The sequence below is a fragment of the Coregonus lavaretus genome (genome assembly GCF_964263955.1).
Source record: "Coregonus lavaretus genome assembly, chromosome: 6".
NCBI lineage: Eukaryota > Metazoa > Chordata > Actinopteri > Salmoniformes > Salmonidae > Coregonus > Coregonus lavaretus.
In genome coordinates this window covers 1818215-1844743 of record NC_139993.1, presented here as the reverse complement: position 1 = coordinate 1844743, position 26529 = coordinate 1818215, and the positions used below count along the sequence as shown (strand labels likewise).

The following is a 26529-nucleotide window of genomic DNA, read 5'->3' as shown; positions in this document are numbered from 1 at the left end:
AAATGTAAAAGGTATAATCTGAGAGAGAGAGAGAGAGAGAGAGAGAGAGAGAGAGAGAGAGAGAGAGAGAGAGAGAGAGAGAGAGAGAGAGAGAGAGAGAGAGAGAGAGAGAGAGAGAGAGAGAGAGAGAGAGAGAGAGAGAGAGAGAGAGAGAGAGAGAGAGAGAGAGAGAGAGAGAGAGAGAGAGAGAGAGAGAGAGAGAGAGAGAGAGAGAGAGAGAGAGAGAGAGAGAGAGAGAGAGAGATTAGTTGAATTTAATTGAGAGAGGATCGATGTGCATGTTGGTCAGATGGGGAGGGGGACAGGAGACCGGGTTGGACACAGAGAGCCTTTCTAAAACATCATCATGTTATTCTACATCTGTAGCTAATAACTAGGGACTTTCTACCATTAACATCAGATAGGGTGTGTGAGAGATGTGAGGCTGGCTGCTCTGAGGCAGTAATGCTATTGGTAGAGTACAATGACAGGTAGAGAGGTAGAGGAGGTAGAGAGGTAAGGCTCTCAGTTAGCTGACAGTGATGGATGTCTGTAGGCTCAGCTACCCAACTGTGATGCTGTGATACTGGGTTACCGGTATCAAAAATGTATACACTCACTACTGTAAATCGCTCTGGATTAGAGTGTCTGCTAAATGACTAAACATTTTTACAAATTACATGTAAACTTAGATTGGACCATTTGCTGAATCATTCTGAATAATGCAGGGTTTTTAAATAATTAAATGTTTATGTCTTTAGGATGGATGACATTCAGCTGTGTAAGGAAATCACTCGACTCAAGAAGGAGCTCCAGAAACTGGTGTCCGTACCAGGTATAATCCATGTTTATGTTGTGTGCCCAACTATTATTTATATATTATTATTTTTATATTTTTTTATATTGTTTTCTTCGCTTTAGTTAGGTTAATGAGTATGAGAATAGTGTTTTGGATGGAGAGGTCAACTACTGAGAGGTCTTGAACTGCAGACTAAGGTACAATGGATTGTAGAGGGTTACATTCCAGACATACTGTAAAACTTGCCATCAATGGCAATAAACATTGCCTCTGATTGGACAGACAATCTCTTCCTGACCTCTGTCCAACACTACACCCTCTACAGGTTCAGAGTACACACAGAACCAGGAAGTGGCGTTATGTCATAAGCATAAACACTTTTCGAGAAACGATACCTATCTTTCATACTCTGCTGCTGGGGCCATGTGGGGCCTTTCTCATGCAGGGTAAATTAATTTGTGCTTAATAAAACAGACATTGTCTTTGTATCCTGTGATATGTGTAAATTGTTGTGGATTTTCTGATTTCAGATTTTTCATGGGTTGTAAGTGCTGTAAAATAATTGGTAACATTTTACTGAAGATGTCCTTATCCATGCATTTATAAAGCCTTATAACAGCTGTATTAAGGCCAGAGGGGGTGTGGTATACAGTGGCTTGCAAAAGTATTCACCCCCCTTGGCATTTTTCCTATTTTGTTGCCTTACAACCTGGAATTAAAATTGATTTTTGGGTGTTTGTATCATTTGATTTACACAACATGCCTACCACTTTGAAGATGCAAAATATTTTTTATTGTGAAACAAACAAGAAATAAGACCAAAAAAACAGAGAACTTGAGCGAGCATAACTATTCACCCCCCCAAAGTCAATACTTTGTAGAGTCCTATGGACAGATACTCCAATCTCCGCTGTGGAGCTTTGCAGCTCCTTCAGATTTATCTTTTGTCTCTTTGTTGCCTCTGATTAATGCCCTCCTTGCCTGGGCCGTGAGATTTGGTGGGCGGCCCTCTCTTGGCAGGTTTGTTGTGGTGCCATATTCTTTCAATTTTTTTTATAATGGATTTAATGGTGCTCCGTGGGATGTTCAAAGTTTCTGATTTTTTTAAATAACCCAACCCTGATCTGTACTTCTCCACAACTTTGTCCCTGACCTGTTTGGAGACCTCCTTGGTCTTCATGGTGCCGCTTGCTTGGTGGTGCCCCTTGCTTAATGGTGTTGCAGACTCTCGGGCCTTTCAGAACAGGTGTACACTACCGTTCAAAAGTTTGGGGTCACTTAGAAATATCCTTGTTTTCAAAAGAAAGGCAATTTTTTTGTCCATTAAAATAACATCAAATTGATCAGAAATACAGTGTAGACATTGTTAATGTTGTAAATGGCTATTGTAGCTGGAAACGGCTGATTTTTTATGGAATATCTACATAGGCGTACAGAGGTCCATTATCAGCATTAATTGGTTTTAAAAATGACTGATCATCCTGTTGTCATATATTGAGTTTGTTCTACCACCGATTTAAGCCCTGTTGATAGTGGATATATTTCAGTAGAGTATTCCATTTTAATAGGGAACAATTGTTTAAAGGGTGGTTTGATCTCTTCTGTTATGATAATGTATACAGTATCTCTTCACAGGACTCTGCTCTGCTGAAGCATAATATGTATAATTGTGTACAAATTATACAGCTATTACATTTTGTGCATGGTGAAGGGACTACTGACCTCACTTAATAATTATTTGGTAACACTTTACTGTAGGTACTGTATTACATGGGGGATTGGAAGTGATGCAGACAATTACATTGATAGAAGATACAATCTATCTGCAATATTAAGCTGATCCATTCCCCCCGAAAAAATAATAAAAAAATAAAAAAAGTTTTTTACTGTAGGTGTCCTTACACATGCATTCACAAAGCCTTTATAACATTTGTCATAAGCTGTCAAAAGTAATTGTAATTAGTTATGAGTCACGGCATGAGATGTTATAAAACTGGTTATGACTGTTGTCATATGCTCTGTCAACGGTTAAAAACAACTATTATTATACAGTCTGCATGACAACGTATGTCATATGTTATTACATGCTACATAAGAGAATACATACCAGATGTTATAACAGGGTGTAATGTCATTTACTAATCTCTGTGTAACATTATTACATTGAATAGAATGATGGTTGTCATAACCATATGCCTGAATATAGAGTGTGCACAGACACCTTAGTAAAGTGACATTCATTTGAGGTGTTATAAAAGTTATGAATGTTATGAATGTGCTTATACCACATGATGAGTTTAGCGTATCACAAAACGTTACCATTCAAAGGATCTCCAAGAAACATGGGCAAATGGGAGCACAGATGTACTTAGGATTTTTTAAAATAAATAAATGACACATAATGTAAATAACTTGCCAAGAAAACACATGTTGAAACGAAATGGAAGCAAATAGAATTTTACAACAAAATGAATGTTGCTGGGGTACATTTCTACATTTATGTAATTTAGCAGGCGCTCTTACAGTAGGAAGTGCATTCATTTCATACATTTTGTTCTCCATACTGGGCCCAGATTCACAAAACTTTCATAAGAAGAAATGTCTTCTTAACTGCCATTTCTTCTTTATCTATAGACTTATGAAGAGAGTTAAGCAAAGTTGCTATTCCTGAAAAAAGTTATTGGAAATGTTATTGCATTATTTCTTATGTTTCTCCTTAAGCAAAAGGTTAAGAAGAAATTTGATTATTGAAAATAAAGTTATTGGATTTGTTCTTGGAAATGTTCTTAATACCTGTCACGAGCTGATGTGGATGTGGTGTTGGAGTCAGGCGCAGGACACAGAAGCTTAGTCCAACAGACTTTACTAGTCAAAACACGACAATACAAAATAACGGGCCTCAACACAACGGAGGCGAGCGATTACGCATACTGTGCGTCAAAACCCAAAGTACAAGTGATTATGCAAACAGTGCGTCAATACACTAAATACACGAGAGCAAATACAAATCACCAACGGACAGGCGGACAACAACACACAACTACAAACAAAACCAAAGGAAACTTATAGGTGACATAATCAATACGTGATATGGAACAGGTGCACTAATCAGACAAAACCAAACAAACATAGAGAACATCAAACGGTAGCAGCTAGTACTCCGGAGACAATGAACGCTGAAGCCTGCCCGAACAAGGAGTAGGAGCAGTCTCGGCGGAATTCGTGACAGTACCCCCCCGACTCTTGCCTCTGGGACGGCCAGGAGGACGTGGAGCAGGGCGCGTAGGATGACTACGGTGGAACTCAGTCAGGAGGGATGGATCTAAAATGTCCCTCCTAGGCACCCAGCACCGTTCCTCCGGACCGTACCCCTCCCACTCCACGAGATATTGTAGACCCCCCATCCGACGTCTCGAATCCACGATGGACCGGACTGAGTACGCCGGAGCCCCCTCGATGTCCAGTGGGGGCGGAGGGGTCTCTCTTATCTCACTCTCCTGGAGTGGACCAGCTACCACCGGCCTGAGGAGAGACACATGGAACGAGGGGTTAATGTGATAGTCATTAGGCAGTTGCAACTTGTAACACACCTCGTTCAATCTCCTCAGGACTTTAAATGGCCCCACAAACCGCCGGCCAAGCTTCCGGCAGGGCAGGCGAAGGGGCAGGTTTCGAGTCGAGAGCCAGACTCGATCTCCAGGGGCGTAGACTGGACCCTCACTGCGGTGGAGATCGGCGCTCGCCTTCTGCCTGCGGATGGCCCGCTGCAGATGTACGTGTGCAGCGTTCCACGTTTCTTCCGAGCGCCGAAACCACTCATCCACCGCAGGAGCCTCGATCTGGCTCTGATGCCATGGTGCCAGAACCGGCTGATAACCTAACACACACTGAAAAGGGGTCAGGTTAGTAGAGGAGTGGCGAAGAGAGTTCTGAGCCATCTCTGCCTAGGGGATATACCCCGACCACTCCTCCGGCCGGCCCTGTCAATAGGATCTCAGAAACCTACCCACATCCTGGTTTACTCTCTCCACCTGCCCATTACTCTCAGGGTGGTAACCCGAGGTAAGGCTAACCGAGACCCCCAAGCGTTCCATGAATGCCCTCCAGACTCTAGAGGTGAATTGGGGACCCCGATCAGACACTATATCCTCGGGAACCCCGTAGTGCCGGAAGACGTGGGTGAATAAAGCCTCAGCGGTCTGTAGGGCAGTAGGGAGACCCGGCATAGGAATGAGACGACAGGCCTTAGAGAACCGATCCACAACGACCAGAATAGTGGTATTCCCCTGAGAGGGGGGAAGGTCCGTAACAAAGTCCACCGAGAGGTGAGACCACGGCCGTTGTGGAACGGGCAGGGGTTTTAACTTCCCCCTGGGCAGGTATCTAGGCGCCTTACACTGAGCGCACACCGAGCAGGAGGAGACATAAACCCTCACGTCCCTAGTCAATGTTGGCCACCAGTACTTAACACTAAGGCAGTGCACTGTCCGGCCAATACCTGGATGTCCAGAGGAGGGTGACGTATGAGCCCAATAGATGAGACGATCACGGACCTCGAGCGGCACGTACGTCCGACCCACTGGACACTCTGGGGGAGTAGGGTCGGTGCGTAACGCCCGCTCAATTTCCGCATCGACCTCCCATACCACCGGTGCCACCAGACAAGACTCCGGCAGTATGGGAGTGGGCTCAATGGACCTCTCCTCTGTGTCATACCGCCGGGACAGGGCGTCTGCCTTACCATTCTGGGACCCTGGGATGTAAGTGATCATAAAAACGAACCGGGTCAGGAACATGTTCCACCTAGCCTGACGAGGGTTCAATCTCCTAGCTGCCCCGATGTACTCCAGGTTCCGATGGTCAGTCAGAATGAGAAAAGGGTGTTGAGCCCCCTCAAGCCAATGCCTCCACACCTTTAGGACTTGAACCACGGCTAACAGCTCCCTGTCCCCTACGTCATAATTACGCTCCGCCAGGCTGAGCTTTTTAGAATAAAAAGCGCAGGGACGGAGCTTAGGAGGCGTGCCGGAGCGTTGCGACAGTACTGCCCCAATCCCGGCCTCTGACGCGTCCACCTCTACCTGGAATGCTAAAGTGGGGTCCGGGTGCGCCAGCACCGGAGCCGAAGTGAACAGGTCCTTCAGTTTACAAAACGCCCTGTCCGCTTCAGCCGACCACTGCAAACGCACCGGGCCCCCCTTCAGCAGGGAAGTAATGGGAGCTGCTACTTGTCCAAAACCCCGGATAAACCTCCGGTAGTAATTGGCAAAACCCAAAAACTGCTGCACCTCTTTAACAGTGGTTGGGGTTTGCCAGTTACGCACGGCTGACACCCGGTCAACCTCCATCTTCAACCCTGACGCGGACAACCGATGACCCAAGAAGGAGATGGACTCCTGGAAAAACAGACATTTCTCTGCCTTGACATACAGGTCATGCTCCAACAGCCTACCCAACACTCGGCGCACCAGGGCTACATGCTCGGCTCGGGTAGCAGAGTACACTAGGATGTCGTCAATGTACACTACCACTCCCTGCCCATGCAGGTCCCGGAAGATCTCGTCCACAAATGATTGGAAGACTGAAGGAGCATTCATTAACCCGTATGGCATGACAAGATACTCATAATGACCTGAGGTGGTACTAAATGCCGTCTTCCATTCATCTCCCTCCCTAATGCGCACCAAGTTATAAGCGCTCCTGAGATCCAGTTTTGTGAAGAAACGCGCTCCGCGTAACGATTCAGTCATACTCGCAATCAGAGGTAGAGGGTAACTGTATTTCACAGTGATCTGATTGAGACTACGATAATCAATACACGGGCGCAAACCTCCATCCTTTTTCTTCACAAAAAAGAAACTCGAGGACGCAGGGGGAGTGGAGGGCCGTATGTATCCCTGTCTCAGGGACTCAGCTATGTATGTTTCCATAGCCGCCGTCTCCTCTTGAGACAGAGGATACACATGGCTCCGCGGAAGTGCCGCACCTGTCTGGAGGTTTATCGCACAATCTCCCTGTCTATGAGGTGGCAATCGCGTCGCCCTCGTCTTGCTGAACACGAGTGCCAAATCCTCATACTCAGGGGGAATGTGCATTGCGGGCACTTGGTTCGGACTCTCCACCGTGGTCGCCCCAACGGAAACACCTAAACATCGCCCAACACACTGGCCAGACCATTCCTTGAGAGCCCTCTGTTGCCACGAAATGGTGGGGTCATGGGTGATTAACCAAGGAAGCCCCAGCACCACGGGATACGCAGGAGAGTCAATTAGGTACAACTGAATAATCTCCTCATGACCCCCCTGCGTCTTCATCTTTAGTGGCGCTGTGACCTCCCTAATCAACCCAGATCCCAACGGGCAGCTATCTAGGGCATGGACAGGAAAGGGTGCATCAACGGGCAGGAGGGGAATCCCTAACTTAGAACAAAATTTCCGATCAATAAAATTCCCAGCTGCGCCTGAATCGACTAGCGCCTTATGCTGGGAATGAGATGCTACCTGAGGAAATACCACAGGTATACACAAGTGAACAACAGAGAGCTCTGGGTGAGTGGGGTGCCTACCCACCTGAAATGACTCCCCAGTGCGCAACCTGTTGCCTCGATTCCTTGGAGACCCTCCCCAGCACCTAGCCGCAGTGTGTCCTCCACGGCCACAGCTGGTGCAGGGGACGGCCCCCCTCGGGTTCTCTCTCCTTCTCTCTCTAGCACCAGCACCCCCGAGCTCCATTGGGCTCGGCTCGGAGGTGCTGGGGGATGGAATGGACGGCCCCATCTCGGGACGTCCGCGGGTGGCCAGCAGGGTATCCAGACGAATGGACATGTCCACTAGCTGGTCGAAGGACAGATTAGTGTCCCTGCAGGCCAGCTCACGACGAACGTCCTCACGCAGGCTACACCTATAGTGGTCGATGAGGGCCCTCTCATTCCACCCCGCATCCGCCGCTAGTGTCCGGAAATCCAGGGCGAACTCCTGTGCGCTCCTCTTCCCCTGTCGGACGTGGAACAGACGCTCCCCCGCCGCTTTACCCTCAGGAGGGTGATCAAAAACTGCCCTGAAGCGGCGGGAGAACTCCGCGTAGCTGATGGTGGCGGCGTCTATTCCCCTCCATTCGGCGTTGGCCCACTCCAACGCCTTGCCGGAGAGACAGGAGATGAGGGCGGAAACGCTCTCGTATCCCGAGGGCGCCAGGTGTATGGTGGCCAGGTAGAGTTCCACCTGAAGGAGGAACCCCTGACACCCGGCTGCGGTGCCATCATACGCCCTCGGGAGCAAGAGCCGAATCCCACTGGATTCCGGAGCTGGTCTGGTGGGGCTGGCCGATGGTGGTGGTAATGTAGGAGGAGGTGTGGGCACGCCTCCCCTTTCCCATCGGCGCAGGGTGTTCATTACCTCCTGCATGGCGGAGCCGAGTTGCTGGATCATGGCGTCCTGGCAGCTGACCCGATCCTCCAGCGACTCGGTCGCCGCCGCTGCTCCTGCTGACTCCATTGTATGGTGTGTTGTTCTGTCACGAGCTGATGTGGATGTGGTGTTGGAGTCAGGCGCAGGACACAGAGGCTTAGTCCAACAGACTTTACTAGTCAAAACACGACAATACAAAATAACGGGCCTCAACACAACAGAGGCGAGCGATTACGCATACTGTGCGTCAATACACTAAATGCACGAGAGCAAATACAAATCACCAACGGACAGGCGGACAACAACACACAACTACAAACAAAACCAAAGGAAACGTATAGGTGACATAATCAATACGTGATATGGAACAGGTGCACTAATCAGACAAAACCAAACAAACATAGAGAACATCAAACGGTAGCAGCTAGTACTCCGGAGACGACGAACGCCGAAGCCTGCCCGAACAAGGAGGAGGAGCAGTCTCGCCGGAATTCGTGACAACACCAAGGTAGCTAAACCCTTGTCTTAAACTCAGGGCAGTGAGAGAATACGCTCATGAAAGCAATTGAACATGTTTAATTCACTCACAAACTTAATCTGAAAGTTTCAGAATTTATTATTTTAAAACCAAGAATATGTTTTAGAACAGTAATCTCAGATGAAATATGCTAAGGTGATTACCATTGTTAGCTAGATAGCTAGCTAAATCGGTTGACTAGCAACAAACATCTTAAGAAGATAGTTATGAAATTAGTAAGAAGATATTTGAGAAGTTCTTAAGAAAATCATTCAATCTTAAGATATTGTTGAAGAATTGCACTTACGAACTATTGGATGAGCTTCTTATTTTTTTTCTTAAGAGGCTTCTTAAGTTTTGGAGTAAGAAGTGTTTTGTGAATCTGGGCCCTGGTCCCCCATGGGAATTGAACCCACAACCCTGCCATTGCAAGCACCATGCTCTACCAACTGAGCCACACAGGCACAACAGGATTTGGGACAGATGTGAAAAAAGTAAGATGTGCAGGCTACAGTAACACAGACAGCAGCTATATATAGTGCATTCAGAAAGTATTCAGACCCCTTCCCCTTTTCCACATTTTGTTACGTTACAGCCTTATTCTAAAATGGATTAAACTACATTTTTTCCTCATCAATCTACACACAATACCCCATAACGACAAAGCGAAAACAGGTTTTTAGAAATACCTTATGTCAAAGTTGCGTCAATTCAAATCTGGTATTAGGAACAAAAGAGGTCAACACGACTTCTAAGATATACTAGTTATTTTAATTAATGCAAAAACCTTCAATGGTAAATATGATGTTTCGTATATACGGGCTCTCTGAAATACCTCGCAGGGCACCCCAGAGAACTAATCCATTGTTCTGGGTTCTTGCTCAAATACTCTGACAGAGAGAGTTTCCCACCTCTCTGCTGGCCAATTAGAGTAAAGACTTGAGCGTGGTTTAGACTTACTCAGCCTATCCGTTGATGCACCCCTGTTGCCAGCCATATGTCCATATCATAACAACCTGTCATAGTGAGAAGAGCCAGCTCCCTTAGACACCATTCCTACGTCCAAGGAAGGTTCACAGATCACAAAGAACCAGTATAGTCTAGCATTTGGAGACACAAATCCCTATCTCACTTTACTCCCTAAAACAGCTCTTCACATCAATCACAGCTTGCCAGGTGTCACAACCTACATTAGCCCAGTCAAGAATGCATTCTTTCTAAGTTAGTCATCCCATCAATTTAGGAGAATAATAAATCCCCAATAATCCCCCTTTTCACACCTACTAAGGTGTGATTCAAAAAATAAGAAAACACAGGGTGTCATTCATTATAATACAATACCAACAAAAATAATCACACTTTTATTAATAGGCCATAATGATACTAAAAAATTAAAACCCTCAGTCCATCTACACCCAACTTGCAAATTGTTACCAGTCATCAAAGAACTTCAAACCATAAAACACAGGATTAATAGAACACAAAACATAAGACTATTAAAACATAAAACACAAACAGAGAAGTATATTTTGGCCCCCTTTAGACACCCTCTAGTGTCACTCCACCAAGCCTGGTAGGTCATATCCTTAATTCCTTAGGTCGGAGTCCAGGATTGGGCCTTATCTCACCATCTGTTGGGAAACCACCTTCCCCATCTCCTTTTCTCACCAAACCTCAGACACAGGAAATAAGACAACATCCACAAAGAACAAGTATACCCATAGAAGCTATAACTTCACCCAGAATAGTTACAACAATAGTTTTCCATTTACCAAATATGTTATCAAACCAACCGTTTATGGAGCTATCAATACCAGAGTTCTCAGCCAGTTCGTTCGTCAGCGTAGTTACTCCCCTGAAGCTCTTTTGTCACAGACCCGTTCGGTGCTATATTGTTTGAGGATGAAAATACAGCACATATATCCAAACAGAACACAAACTCCGCCCCGCTCAGCCAAAAGCATATCTAAAGCTATTCTATTCTGCCATGTCATTAAGCTAGTTGCCGCTGTCTGCTCAGCTAATCCCTTTAATGCATCACGAGTGTGGTTTATAAATCTTTGCTGGTTATAGTAAATATAATTAATCCAATCTACGTTTTTATTAATTGTTGACCACCAGAAAAGACTTGATTCAAACTCAGCTGCGATCTGATTCCTAGCTTTGAATTCTTCTGGAACCCCTCGAGGTACTCCTATCCCATCAAAGGATCCTTTCATCAAAGGATCCCGGGAGGAGGTCCTACTTTCTATGTGACAACTCACCAGTCTCTGACACGTTTGATTATTTGCGTATGTAGGTGAGTTCACAATCAGTTATCACCACACATCCATCAGATGTCAGCACGGGCCTGGTTTTGGTTCCTAAAAACCTCTGGCTGCAACAAAGAGGAGAGATTAGTCATGGTCTCTTTTAGTTGTGATATTCTCTGTGTAGGAGCAGGAGCTAAGATGCCCTACTCTGTATCCTATCTTACTAGTCCTAGAAAAACAATTATAATCCCCTGAGACTTCAAACGTAGGCATCCTAGGTCGGAATGACTTTGTTATCGGGGGATACAGATAGTTCAGGTTACTACAAGACTCTTTCACCACATTCCCAGGTGGCTTGCATGGAGGATAAACCTGTTTTTGCGTACTCCAGACTTTCAGACAGTACCTACCCTTCTATGGGTCGCACTGCCATTTCTGGTAATTCCCTACTTTCACAATACTACACCTGTCCCTAAACTGTGTATGGAGATCTACATATCCCCCCCGCTCGGTATGAGCAACTACATAATCCCAGGATGTACATGGTGACATACATATGGTGATGTCCTCCCCTAAAGTCCCTAGTACTTCCCCTTTCCCTACGTCTAGCTGTCTCCTATGCCTTCGTAGACTGTGCTCAGGTATTATTTTATCAACTTGTTTTAGGTTAACTACTACTTCTGGGTGATCAGGAGGGTCTGAGTGTGCTAGGAATATGGCCCCCACAATCAGACAGCTACCTACCATCAGGAGACCTGTGAATCCCCACCCTCGCCCTGAGAACATGTCAGACGCCAACCCATTGCTTCACCTTCTACCGAACTCACACAGGGATGATCAGACAGGGTAAGGGAATCTTCGTTAAGGAGCCAACCCCCGAGCCCTAATGGTGATCGGTTCTTTCTCCTAAATCTGTGTTTGTTCATCAGGTGTAACTGGGTTTACCTTTTTACAGTGTGTGACATGCACCCATGTGGATCTAATAGGACTTGATAGGGCCCTTCCCAACAGGCCTGCTTCCAGTTTTTCTTCTTTTAGGGACTGGATCCACACCCAGTCTCCTGGTTAGATAGAGTGGGTCACCTTCTCCTTTAGTTCACCTGTGGGGCACAAAACCTCTGACATACGGGTGTGGTTAATAAACTATCTTCACACATACATGTTCAGCTCTCTATTTCTAATCTTGTTTTTTTTTTTAATATATTTTGTCCTCTCCTTCGTATATATTTATTATTTAATCCTATCACTCCCCCTTTTCGACACATGATTTGCCCATGTGTCAATATTACCACCTTTCTAAACCATCCCTTAGGTAATTTATCATCCAATTGCCATGCCTTTCATTTTTGAGATTGTCTTTTGCTTCTTTATTGCTCCTCCCACTTCCTTTGTCTTTTATGGCAGCTAAATTCGACTTTCATCCAGTTCAGAATCAATTAGTAATCCAATCTTCAATCTCTTATCTTGTAAAAACACTTATGTTTAGTTCAAACTCTGTTCTACCCAGGCTCTCCCGGGCTTGACCTGAAGACTAATTGTTGGACATGACAAGTCTATATTTAGGTCACCTAAGTCTTCTGTCTAGCAACAAAGAATAAAAACCTCTATGTTCATGATTAACCCAGTTATATCTAATAGCCCACCAAAAAACCTCATCATCTTTAAATCACGACCAATGTCATATCCCTCTTTACTCTCTACCATTTGGATAACATCCCTGATGTATATATGCCTCCTTAGAGTTCCAAATTACTTTACCATGGGCTACCATTGCCTTCCCATAGATAAGATCACTTAATTTACCCGTATGCAGTACATACTGGAGTACCCAAGCTTTACAGCAGTCTATCATTACCAAAAAGCTCATCATTTGTTTTTTGTTTTAACGGTTTTGGCGCTTCAAGTATAGCAGTTTTCCTGGATGAGTTTAACATTCGCCCCTCATGAGTTATAGTGTGTCCTAGGTAAATGACCTCGCTCTGCCAATGTTGAAGTTTATTTTTACTCACTTTGTGTCCCTGTTCTGCCAGGAAGGTTAACAATTGGATTGTATCCCTCTTACATCCCTCCTGAGTGGGATTAGCCAATAGAATATCATCTACATAAACTAACATTTGGCTTCCTTCCCTAGGTTCAAACTTTCCCAAATTCTTAGTTATAGCCTGGACAAAAATTGTAAGACTTTCCGAGTAGCCTTGAGGCATCCTAGCGTAAGTCCATTTCCTTCCCTGAAAAGTAAAGCCAAACCACCCCTGACTATCCGGATGAACTGGGATACTAAAGAAAGCATTAGCTAAATCTATCACTGTAAAATAGGAGTTATCTGGTTTCAATTGGTTCAGCAATGTATGTGGATCTGGTACACATGGAGCTCTGGGAATTATATTTCTATTAACCCCCTGCAAGTCCATGACCATCCTCCAGTCGGCGCTAGGTGCCGCCTTTTTAACAGGAAATACTGGAGAGTTGCATTGTGCCTCATCTCCAGGAATTATCACCCCTCCCTTAAGTAAATGCTGAAATGTAGGTGTTATCCCTTTTATTGCTTCTGGTTTCATAGGATATTGCTTTTGTTATGGTCTATTATCGGATCGAGGAATCACTTGTACTGGAGCTACCCCCTTAATTAGTCCTACATCGGCTGGTCCTTGTAACCATAATTTGAACGGAATTGCTGCTAACTCAGCCTCCTGTTCCTGAGTTAAGAAAATCTCTTCCTGTCATCCGTTAAAACTTATCTCCAAGTGGACCCCGGGCAGGGTTTTTGCTCTCCAATTTAACTTTCTTCTATATCTCCCAGTGGAGTGGCCATACTGATCCCCATTTGGTGTATTCTGCCAGTCAGTAATGTTTTTCCCCTGTTTTATCCATTTACCTAGTGATAACCTTTCCTCTGATTACTGCAGCTTATTCCATTAATTTAGGTTCAAATATCCCCCAACAAACCGTTCCATCCTACAGCATAGTAAACACCACCCATGATCTGTTGAAAATCCCCTAAATTCAACATAACAACCCTTTATAAACATCATGCTGGGTGTGTTTTATTTTATTTGAAAAACCCAATTGAAAAATAACAATCAGAGATAGTTAGGCTCAACTTAATTTGGTAGCTCCCTCTTATGACCTAAATACTGCCTAACAGAGATGAGCTAATCTCTTTCTCCTGGTTATAATCTAAAGATGGTAGTACACACAAAACATGATACAGATATCCCCAGTCTTAACCCATCAATAATTGTTTGTATCAATCTAATTCCTCATAACTAATCCATAAAACCACTCAAAATTCCTCGAGTATACCCTATCTCTGCTACATGTGATCTCATCTCAAATGATCCATTATCAATTATTTGTTCAACCCCCTAGGAAAATCTGTCTCCTATTCTATTGTTCCTGTCCCCACTGTTTCACCAATCCAGAACCCACCACAGGCTGGCGCTATTTCCCCAGCACAACAGCCAATGCATACTTGCATCCTAACCAAAATAAATTATCGTTCTAAAATTGTCCAACTATTTTGTATTTTCCCGCTAACCCATTTCAGTTCGCTATTCAATTTCTTTAACTGTTCTCTCTGATTAGGCCCTAATTAATAAAACAAATACTTGCTATCGTTTATCAGCATACGCTTAATGACATTCCTACCATCTGAACTATGTCCTGTCTCTTACCTCTCCTCCCCCTCTCCTGCTCCTTCCTGCATTATGGGGGAGGCGCGGGAAACTTCCCTACAATCTTCCTTCTTAGGAAATAATGTCATTCGTACTTGTAACATATTTTCATAGATCTATCTAGAATACTACTAAAGCTATCTTATGCAACTTTTAATACACGTAAAAACTCTCTCTCTCTCCACCCATTCCCTATTGAATAAGTGAGTTTTTTCTATTTAACCCCAAAACACGCTACAAATAGTCCATTCAACATTACCAAACCAAATACTCTATCGTACCCATTCAATCAACACATCAGCAGTGGAATTTACACTCATAAATGCAGATTGTTACTCCATGCCTTGAAATGATAAATATATTTCCACTAATAGTATATTACAATGATTTCTCATTTTACCCTCTGACACAAAATGAAGTTCCCTCACTGTACTACGTTAGCTCTACCATGATAATTAGTTCAATTTAACCCTCTATTTGCTTTGTACTATATTATACATTACGTCTAAAACAACATTACTTATGGTCAGTTTATTCCACCATCACATGATCCAACAACGCCACAATCTTAAACTCATATGGGGCGGCAGGCAGCTTAGTGATCAATAGCGCCGCGCCAACAACCGAGAGGTCGCCGGTTCCAATCCCCGAGCCGACCAGGCGAAAAATCTGCCGATGTGCCCTCGAGCAAGGCACTCAACCCCAATTGCTCCCATAAATCGCTCTAGACAAGAGCGTCTGCCAAATTACCAAAAATGCAAATGTAAACATTCTCTACTTTCTCACCTATGACGCACGTCTGCGTTCGGGTGAGCAAGTTTAGAACATCTCTCGTCAGAAACCCACTTGCACCTCTCAAATAATCACCCCGTGGTGTTCCCAGCCAACTTCCAGTCTTTCATGGCTCCAAAAGCCACACTTTCGCTCTCTCCAGCCCCTCCCCTCGCAACTCTACTTCTTTCCCGTTCAGGGGGAACAGGCTTTTTGAGGAGCTGTGAGGAGCTGTTTCTCGTTTTAGCGCGTTTCCAATATTCTTCCGTTATTCAAAGTACTTTAGTCTATTTATTTAAATAAAATAATTCCCACCTAATTAGTTAAAGTTGGTGCACGTTTATGTTTAAACGATAAACCGAATTATTTCAATCTAATTGTTTAACCAGTATTTTGCAGGGTCAAACGTCAAACATTACATCAAATAATCAACAAAAAAGCCTCAACCCAAGCACCTATAACCAGAATTATGCTATGTCTAACACCAAACGGCACAGTTCAATTATATCAGTTCAAACGTTTCAGTTTAGTCATACTAGTTATTTATTATTTTACCTTCATATTCCCAATTGTTATTAACGGGTTATACGGTTTAAGCAACCACAAACCCAACAGTTATTCACAAATTATACAGTTTGGCCAGCCACAGACGTCTTAATATACAGGTTTATTATTTTTAATAACCCCTATTCACTATTTTATTTCGTCTGTGATCATTCGCGCACTCATGCATACAACAACACCCAGTGTCCCCCTGATTCTAGCCGTATCTAGCCCTCTGATACGTGTCAGTAGCGTAACACTATCTAAAATCTAAGTGCCCGTTATGATCCTAGCCATATCTCAGTGGATATGTGCCACAACGTTACACTTTGATCAATTAATCCCTGTATCTCACAGTTCCACCATTTGTGGTCCAGAGACTTCAGTATGTCCCTTGATCCTAGCCATATCTCTCTGAATATGTGTCAAAGGAACAATACTCAACTAAAATTTTGGCGCTCCTCTGATCCTAGCCATATCTCGATGGATATGTGTCAGTAGCCAACGCCCTTAGCCAATAATTCCCTGTGTCTCCAGTTCTCACCCCTGGTGATCCTAGCATGGAGACTTCAGTATTTTCTCAGAACCTAGCCATATCTCTCTGGATATGTGTCAGAGAAACAATACTCAAATAAAATTTTGGCGCTCCTCTGATCCTAGCCATATCTCGATGGATATGTGTCAGTAGCCAACGCCCTTAGCCAATAATTCCCTGTATCTCCGAACCTTAGCCGTATCCTCGTAGTTACGGACCTTGCCGGTAGATGTCAGTATTGTCTCCTGAACCTAGCCGTATCCATAGTTACGGACCTTGCCGGTAGAACCAATACTCTCTGTGGTACCATGGTTTAACATCACATTTATCACAGGTTTGCATATCACAATATTGTGTTTATCTACTCATAATAGTTTCATAATTTAGTTCACTTACATCAAGCAGTTGTTTCACAAAATTAATTTGAATAAAGCCAATGTGCAGATCTTTAGTTATTTAACAATAGGTATCTGCTTACCTTCTTTAAGTGGTCCGGACTTTTTGTGAAACACACTGTCCAATGAAAGAGGTGACCAAATGGGCCAGACATTACCCAGCGCAGCGAAGTCCCTTCTACCAGATCACGTCGGGGTCACCAATTGTCAAAGTTGCGTCAATTCAAATCTGGTATTAGGAACAAAAGAGGTCAACACGACTTCTAAGATATACTAGTTATTTTAATTAATGCAAAAACCTTCAATGGTAAATATGATGTTTCGTATATACGGGCTCTCTGAAATACTTTGCAGGGCACCCCAGAGAACTAATCCATTGTTCTGGGTTCTTGCTCAAATACTCTGACAGAGAGAGTTTCCCACCTCTCTGCTGGCCAATTAGAGTAAAGACTTGAGCGTGGTTTAGACTTACTCAGCCTATCCGTTGATGCACCCCTGTTGCCAGCCATATGTCCATATCATAACAACCTGTCATAGTGAGAAGAGCCAGCTCCCTTAGACACCATTCCTACGTCCAAGGAAGGTTCACAGATCACAAAGAACCAGTATAGTCTAGCATTTGGAGACACAAATCCCTATCTCACTTTACCCCCTAAAACAGCTCTTCACATCAATCACAGCTTGCCAGGTGTCACAACCTACATTAGCCCAGTCAAGAATGCATTCTTTCTAAGTTAGTCATCCCATCAATTTAGGAGAATAATAAATCCCCAATACTTATTTACATAAGTATTCAAAACCTTTGCTATGAGACTCGAAATTGAGCTCAGGTACATCCTTTCCATTGATCACCCTTGAGATGTTTCTACAACTTGATTGGAGTCCACCTGTGGTAAATTCAATTGATTGGACATGATTTGGTAAGGTCTGTCTATATAAGGTCCCACAGTTGACAGTGCATGTCAGAGCAAAAACCAAGCCATGAGGTCGAAGGAATTGTCTGTAGAGCTCCGAGACAGGATTGTGTTGAGGCACAGATCTGGGGAAGGGTACCAAAACATTTCTGCAGCATTGACGGTCCCCAAGAACACAGTGGCCTCCATCATTCTTAAATGGAAGAAGTTTGGAACCACCCAAGACTCTTCCTAGAGCTGGCCGCCCGGCCAAACTGAGCAATCGGGGGAGAAGGACCTTGGTCAGGGAGGTGACCAAGAACCCGATGGTCACTCTGACAGAGCTGCTGAGTTCCTCTGTGGAGATGGGATAACCTTCCAGAAGGACAAACATCTCTGCAGCACTTCACCAATCAGGCTTTTATGGTAGAGTGGCCAGATGGAAGCAACTCCTCAGTAAAAGGAACATGACAGCCGGCTTGGAGTTTGCCAAAAGGCACCTAAAGGACTCTCAGACCATGAGAAACAAGATTCTCTGGTCTGATGAAACCAAGATTGAACTCTTTGGCCTGAATGCCAACTGTCACGTCTGGAGGAAAGCTGGCACCATCCCTACGGTGAAGCATGGTGGTGGCAGCATCATGCTGTGGGGATGTTTTTCAGCGGCAGGGACTGGGAGACTAGTCAGGATTGAGGGAAAGATGAACGGAGCAAAGTACAGAGAGATCCTTGCTGAAAACCTGCTCCAGAGCTCTCAGGCCCTCAGACTGGGGTGAAAGTTTACCTTCCAACAGGACAACAACCCTAAGCACACAGCCAAGACAACGCAGGAGTGGCTTCAGGACAAGTCTCTGAATGTCCTTGAGTGGCCCAGCCAGAGCCCAGACTTGAACCCAACCGAACATCTCTAGAGAGACCTGAAAATTGCTGTGCAGAGACGTTCCCCATCCAACCTGACAGAGCTTGAGAGGATCTGCAGAGAAGAATGGGAGAGTCTCCCCAAATACAGGTGTGCCAAGCTTGTAGTGTAATACACAAGAAGACTCGAGACTGTAATTGCTGCGAAAGGTGCTTTAACAAAGTACTGAGTAAAGGATCTGAAAACTAATGTGATGTGATATTTCCTGGGTTAAAAAAATAATTAATTTGCAAAAATATCTAAAAACCTGTTTTTGTTTTTGTCATTATGGGGTATTGTGTGTAGATTGATGAGGGGGGGAAACTAATCAATTTTAGAATAAGGCTGTAACGTAACAAAATGTGAAAAAAGTCAAGTGGTCTGAATACTTTCCAAATGCACTGTATATATATTTTTAATGGGTATCTAGTTAGCTAGCTAGTCAGATGGACATTTAAATACTGCAAGAAAACTATCTAGCTAGCTAGTAATTAACAATACATTACAATATTCTAGAAGTGTTAAATAACTAGTGTTAGCTCGTCAATTTGCAAAGAAGAACTTGGCTAACCTTAACGTCGTTAGCTATGTTGGCTAATGTTGTTACGCGTTAGCTAACTAGATAATTGGTTAAAGAAAATTGTGATAAATAAAAAAGTATACCAGTTTCATTTAAGGACCAAAGGATTGACAGCCGTCCCATATAGATTGAAAAAATAGTTGGGAAGAGATTTTTGACGTACCGATTCCATGTCATAGTGCTTATGAACTGATGCGCAAAACGACGCCGGATTCAAAACTTTAAATGTTTTATTTAAATTATTATACAAAATTCTTGCTACCAATAGAATGTTATTTATATGGGGGCTAAAGTCTTCCCAGCTATGCAGATTTTGCTGCGAAGAGACAGAATCATTAGATCATTTATTTTGGTACTGTCCAGTTGTAGCTTGTTTTTGGTCACAGATCCAGGAATGGCTGAAGGATTGCAATATTTACCTGGAGCTAACCCTGCAGATAGCACTACTGGGTGATCTGAAAAGTCATAGTCAATCGATCAATAATATAATAATACTTTTAGCAAAAAAAAGTATTTTCAATTTACAATCTGTAGAAACAATGAGAATAGAAGGGTTCAGAACTTTTGTGAAACATCACAGGACAGTTGAAAAATATATGGCAAATAGAAATCCAATATGGATGGTGTTAAGAGATAGATGGGAGGTGTTGAATGGAGCTGAAGGATGGGACTAATAACAACTAACAACAACTAATAACAACAAGATAACTAATGTAAAGCATACTGTGTCCATAATAAGTATATAGGTTATAGGTTGAGAGCTTTTGTGAAAGCGCACAGTTAGAAAGATATGGCATATACAGTGAAGGAAAAAAGTATTTGATCCCCTGCTCATTTTGTACGTTTGCCCACTGACAAAGAAATTATCAGTCTATCATTTTAATGGTAGGTTTATTTGAACAGTGAGAGACAGAATAACAACAACAAAATCCAGAAAAACGCATGTCAAAAATGTAATAAATTGATTTGCATTTTAATGAGGGAAATAAGTATTATTTGACCCCCTCTCAATCAGAAAGATTTCTGGCTCCCAGGTGTCTTTTATACAGGTAACGAGCTGAGATTAGGAGCACACTCTTAAAGGGAGTGCTCCTAATCTCAGTTTGTTACCTGTATAAAAGACACCTGTCCACAGAAGCAATCAATCAATCAGATTCCAAACTCACCACCATGGCCAAGACCAAAGAGCTCTCCAAGGATGTCAGGGACAAGATTGTAGACCTACACAAGGCTGGAATGGGCTACAAGACCATCGCCAAGCAGCTTGGTGAGAAGGTGACAACAGTTGGTGCGATTATTCACAAATGGAAGAAACACAAAAAAACTGTCAATCTCCCTCGGCCTGGGGCTCCATGCAAGATCTCACCTCATGGAGTTGCAATGATCATGAGAACGGTGAGGAATCAGCCCAGAACTACACGGGAGGATCTTGTCAATGATCTCAAGGCAGCTGGGACCATAGTCACCAAGAAAACAATTGGTAACACACTACGCCGTGAAGGACTGAAATCCTGCAGCGCCCGCAAGGTCCCCCTGCTCAAGAAATCACATATACAGGGCCGTCTGAAGTTTGCCAATGATCATCTGAATGATTCAGAGGAGAACTGGGTGAAAGTGTTGTGGTCAGATGAGACCAAAATCGAGCTCTGATAATTTATTTGTCAGTGGGCAAACGTACAAAATCAGCAGGGGATCAAATACTTTTTTCCCTCACTCTATATATACAGTTGAAGTCGGAAGTTTACATACACCTTAGCCAAATACATTTAAACTCAGTTTTCACAATTCCTGACATTTAATCCTAGTAAAAATTCCCTGTCTTAGGTCAGTTAGGATCACCACTTTATTTTAAGAATGTGACATGTCAGAATAATAGTAGAAAGAATGATTTATTTCAGCTTTTATTTCTTTCATCACATTCCCAGTGGGTCAGATGTTTACATACACTCAATTAGTATTTGGTAGCATTGCCTTTAAATTATTTAACTATAGGATTGAGGTCAGGGCTTTGTGATGGCCACTCCAATACCTTGACTTTGTTGTCCTTAAGCCATTTTGCCACAACTTTGGAAGTATGCTTGGGGTCATTGTTTATTTGGAGGACCCATTTGCGACCAAGCTTTAACTTCCTGACTGATGTCTTGAGATGTTACATCAATATATCCACATAATTATCCTTCCTCATGATGCCATCTATTTTGTGAAGTGCACCAGTCCCTCCTGCAGCAAAGCACCCCTAAAGCATGATGCTGCCACCCCCGTGCTTCACGGTTGGGATGGTGTTATTTGGCTTGCAAGCCTACCCTTTTTCCTCCAAACATAACGATGGTCATTATGGCCAAACAGTTCTATTTTTGTTTTATCAGACCAGAGGACATTTCTCCAAAAAGTACAATATTTTTCCCCATGTACAGTTGCAAACCGTAGTCTGGCTTTTTTATGGCAGTTTTGGAGCAGTAGCTTCTTCCTTGCTGAGCCGCCTTTCAGGTTATGTCAATATAGGACTCGTTTTACTGTGGATATAGATACTTTTGTACCGGGTTCCTCCAGCATCTTCACAAGGTCCTTTGCTGTTGTTCTGGGATTGATTTGCACTTTTCGCACCAAAGTACATTCATCTCTAGGAGTCAGAATGCGTCTCCTTCCTGAGCGGTATGCCGGCTGCATGATCCCATGGTGTTTATACTTGCGTACTATTGTTTGTACAGATGAACGTGGTACCTTCAGGCGTTTGGAAATTGCTCCCAAGAATGAACCAGACTTGTGGAGGTCTACACATTTTTTCTGAGGTCTTGGCTGATTTCTTTTGATTTTCGCATGATGTCAAGCAAAGAGGCACTGAGTTTGAAGGTAGGCCTTGAAATACATCCACAGGTACACCTCCAATTGACTCAAATCATGTCAATTAGCCTATCAGAATCTTCTAAAGCCATGACATCATTTTCTGGAATTTTCCAAGCTGTTTAAAGGCACAGTCAACTTAGTGTATGTAAACTTCTGACCCACTGGAATTGTGATACAGTGAATTATAATTGAATGAATCTGTCTGTAAACAGTTGTTGGAGAAATTACTTGTGTCATGCACAAAGTAGATGTCCTAACCGACTTGCCAAAACTATCATTTGTTAACAAGACATTTGTGGAGTGTTTGAAAAAGAAGTTTTAATGACTCCAACCTAAGTTTATGTAAACTTCCGACTTCAACTCTATATATATCTGTGTATATATGTATATATCCATTGTCAACAGTGGTTGGTTAAATTGGTGGGAGAACAAACTCCTATCACCATAAGATGGGTTAGGGGTTAAAGTTAGGGGTCTAGAGATCTAATAAATGCCCGATTTTGTTGGTCAAATCATCATGAAAAAGACCCTGAATGTGGCAGCAGTTTGAAATCCACCACCGACAAAATCTCACTTTAACCCCTGATCGTCATAACATATTTTCTGTTACAGACAATGACAAGTCCAACGAGGACAGACAGAAAGAGGAAGAGCTTCTCCAGCAGATCCACAAGCTGGTAGAGACCAGAGATTTCCTTGTTGACGACGTGGAGTTTGAGAGGCTAAGGCAAGTGTGATCGACTGAGGTTCGAAACCAGGTCTCATGCTCACCAGAACACTGTTAGCCCTCTGAGCTAAAGTCTAGGCATTACCTTGGGGTGCCAACGTACAGTAAGTCATCAGGTCTCAGACCAGGTTACTCATCATGGCAACGTGGTTCTGAACCACCTCTGTTACACAACTCTGTTCCATCTGTCTTGACCCCCCCCTTATTGGTTTGGTCACCAATGACATCCTGTCAGAAATACAAGCCTTCGACTCAGTTAAATACAAACCACAGGGAACATCTACATTCTCAGATGTTCTTACTGTTGGAATAAAACATCTGTTTTCTGTGTATTTTTAGTGTAGGGGACAATGTGCTGCGAAACCCTGCATCCCACTGAACAAGTTTGTTAGGGTAAACGAGTTTGTTTTGTTAGGGTAGACATGTTTGGGGGGGGGGGGGGGGGGTGCCATACAAGTGCCTAAAGGCATTCTGGGTGTTGAGAAGCAGGAAGTGACGAGGGAATAATTGATTGTTTTTGAGGCATGTGAAGACACCCAGGGAGAAGACAGGGCCTGAGGATATGGAGTCTGAGTCATCGCTTGCAGGAACAGACAGAAATGTAGCGTTTAAAGTTCCACTCATCCCACTTTCTCTCCTCCTCTACAGGGAAAGGGAGGAAGACAAAGAAATGGCTGATTTCCTCCAGTCCAAGTTCCCCAAAAACTTGAAGAAGAAGAAAGGTGCGTGTAGTCATAGTGCGTCATAGTGAGTGTTATTATTTTCCATTCAAATGCTCAATCGTATGTCTCAACGTTTAAGTATTCGCTTTGATAATAGTCAGTGACCTTGATTTGATGACGATTTCTTTGGATAGTTTGGCGCCTCTTTCTTGTTAAATTCTTTCTTCCCTACTGAAGCATTTATATTTGAAATTATGGATTTCACCCCCAAAAATGTATGCAACTTTGCACTGGCTCCCCACTGAGCAAAATTTATTTTCATCAGCTTGTATTCTGCTCATATCAGATCATCTGAAGGCGTGTGTGTGCATGCATGTGTGTGCGTACCCTTGTGTCTGGGGGAGTCTGAATGTGTGTGTCATTATTTCTGATCTACTACAGCATCACCAGTGCTCCACCTGGTATATCCCCATATCCTCTGACTGACTCCACCTCCTCTTCCCCAGGTCAGGTTCCAGCCAGACGGCTAACGTCCAGGGCCCAGCAGACCTCGTCCCCCTTCACCAAGACCGGCCTGTCCCTGCTGAAGGAGTGCTGTGGCTTCACCTGCTCCATCATGTAGGCCGGGCCCTCAGGGGCCCTACCATAGAGCCAAAATAAAGCCCTGTTGCATCACAGTTTCAGCTTTTCAACCCGAGAAACACTTGAAGCATGGACAGACAACGAGCGAGTGGACAATGTTCAAGGATAGGTTGGGGATGTCGCCAGGATGAGATTGATGGTGTTGTTGTGTGTTTTATCTCCCAGTCTATGTTTGTTTCTCTTTCACTCCTTTGTTTCTCTCTCTCGCTCCCTCTCTCTCTCTCGCTCCCCCTCCCCCTACCCCCTCCCTCAAATGTTCTATTCCGCTCTGTCTTCTCTCTCCATCATTAGGGCTCCAGTCCTGTCTGCACTTCTAGTTGGGTTCTATACCCAGTGTCCCCTCTCCCCATCAGGCTCATCCCCCATGCAATGATCTTCCATCGTCTGTATCTGTGGGGAGTGATTTGAAGGAGTCAGGCGCAGGAGGGTAAATCATAGAATAAAAGGGTTTAGTCTGAAAACACAGTGGTACGCAGCAATGCGTCAAACACTCCAGTGCGTAAATCAGGTGCACTGGGAAACAACTAGGCACACAGGGAAATATCCCGGCGATACAAAATACAAGCAGCTCAACTGGAAGGACTGGAAGACGGATGGAGCATTCATCAAACCGTACGGCATCACCAGGTATTCGTAATGCCCCGTGGTTGTGCTGAATGCTGTCTTCCACTCGTCCCCCTCTCGGACACGCACCAGGTTGTACGCACTCCGGAGATCAAATTTTGTGAAGAAGTGCTCCCCCTGCATTGACTCGATTACAGATGGAATGAGGGGTAGAGGATAACTATAACGTATTGTCCTCTTGTTCAATGCTCGGTAATCAATGCAAGGGCGCAGACCTCCGTCTTTCTTCTTCACAAAAAATAAACTAGAGGAGGCGGGCGAAGTGGAGGGACGTATGAACCCCTGGCTCAGGGACACTGAGACGTATGTCTCCATCGCCTCCGTTTCAGCCTGCGACAGGGGATATACATGACTCCTGGGAGTTACAGCGTCTACCCGGAGGTTTATCGCGCAATCCCCCGTCCGATGAGGTGGTTATTTGGTCGCCTGCGTTTTTGGAAAACACGTGCGCCAAACCGAGGTATTCGGGGGGAATGCGCACGGTGGAGGTAGTGTCTGGACTTTCCGCTGTGGTCGCACCAACGGAAACAGCTAGACACCTACCCTGACACTCTCGCGACCACCCTGTGAGAACCCTCTGCGGCCATGAAAAGATGGGGTTGTGTAGTGCTAACCAGGTAAGACCCAACACAACAGGGAAATCAGGAGACTCAATAATAAAAAAGGTGACTTGCTCTCTATGGGTCTCGTGCGTAACCATCGTGACTGGTGCTGTAACTTCCCTAACGAACCCTCACCCTAATGGTCGACTGTCAAGTGCTTTGATGGGCAGTGGAATGGATAGGGGAACCAACGTAATACCTAGACTATGAGCTATCGACCTGTCCATAAAGTTCCCAGCTGCGCCTGAATCGACCAGCGCCTTACACTGGGAAACTACTGTGTAATCAGGGAAGGTGACGTGTATGGTGCGGTGCGCAGCAGAGGGCTCTGAACGAGTGTGGGTTTGCGCTACCTGGGGTGATGCGAGAGTGCCCTGCCTGCCGCCTCCAGACCCGGAAGAACCCTGATGACAACGTGCAGCCGAATGTCCTCTCCTGCCACAAGAGTGACACTGGAGCTGTCATCCTCCATTCTCCCAGATTGCTGCACCAACCAGCTCCATCGGAACTGAATCCGGGTTGCGGGGGGGGATGAAACGGGCAGGCCCCTTCCAGGATGTCCTCTTGCAGCTAGCAGGTTGTCCAACCGGATGGCCAAGTCCACCAGCTGGTCGAAAGTCAACATGGTATCCCGGCAGGTTAGCTCTCTTCAGACGTCCTCTCGCAGGCTGCACCGAAAGCTGTCTATGAGGGCCCGCTCGTTCCACCCGGACCCAGCCGCTAGAGTACGAAACTCCAGGGCAAAGGCCCGCGCGGTCCTCGTCCCCTGCCTCAGTTGGACCAGCCGCTCGCCCGCCTCTCTTCCTTCGGGCGGGTTATCGAAGACTGCTCGGAAGAGGTGAGCGAACTCCCCGTACTTGTCCAACGCGGCTCCTCCTTCACTCCAGACCGCGTTGGCCCACTCCAGGGCTTTCCCCGAGAGGCAGGAGATGAGGGCGGACACCTTCTCCCGCTCCGATGGAGCCTGGCTGATGGTAAAGAAGTAGAGGTCCAGCTGCAGGAGGAATCCCTGGCAGCGGGCAGCTGTCCTGTCATAATCCCTCGGTCGGGATAGATTAATCCCTCTGGGTGCTGGGGTGTGGGTGGCTTGATCCGGTCGCTCAGCTGGTCCCGACGGGTCGGGTCCTCTCCTTTCCAGGCGTTGGACGACCTGGAGAACCCGATCCATCGCTTCTCCCAAGCTGGC

General features: G+C 44.6%; 1 protein-coding gene across 1 annotated transcript in view; it reads left to right on the top strand.

Moving 5' to 3' along the window:
- LOC311130329 (bMERB domain-containing protein 1-like) overlaps positions 1 to 24097 on the top strand; it is a gene marked incomplete at both ends in the record, with an annotated part of 48977 nt that extends 24880 nt beyond the window's left edge. The window contains 4 exons of the mRNA XM_084163058.1: positions 741 to 814; positions 22699 to 22819; positions 23468 to 23541; positions 23994 to 24097. Coding sequence (XP_084019184.1) covers positions 741 to 814; positions 22699 to 22819; positions 23468 to 23541; positions 23994 to 24097 — 373 coding nt within the window. The remainder of the gene's footprint in view (positions 1 to 740; positions 815 to 22698; positions 22820 to 23467; positions 23542 to 23993) is intronic.
- Between the last annotated feature and the right edge of the window lie 2432 nt (positions 24098 to 26529).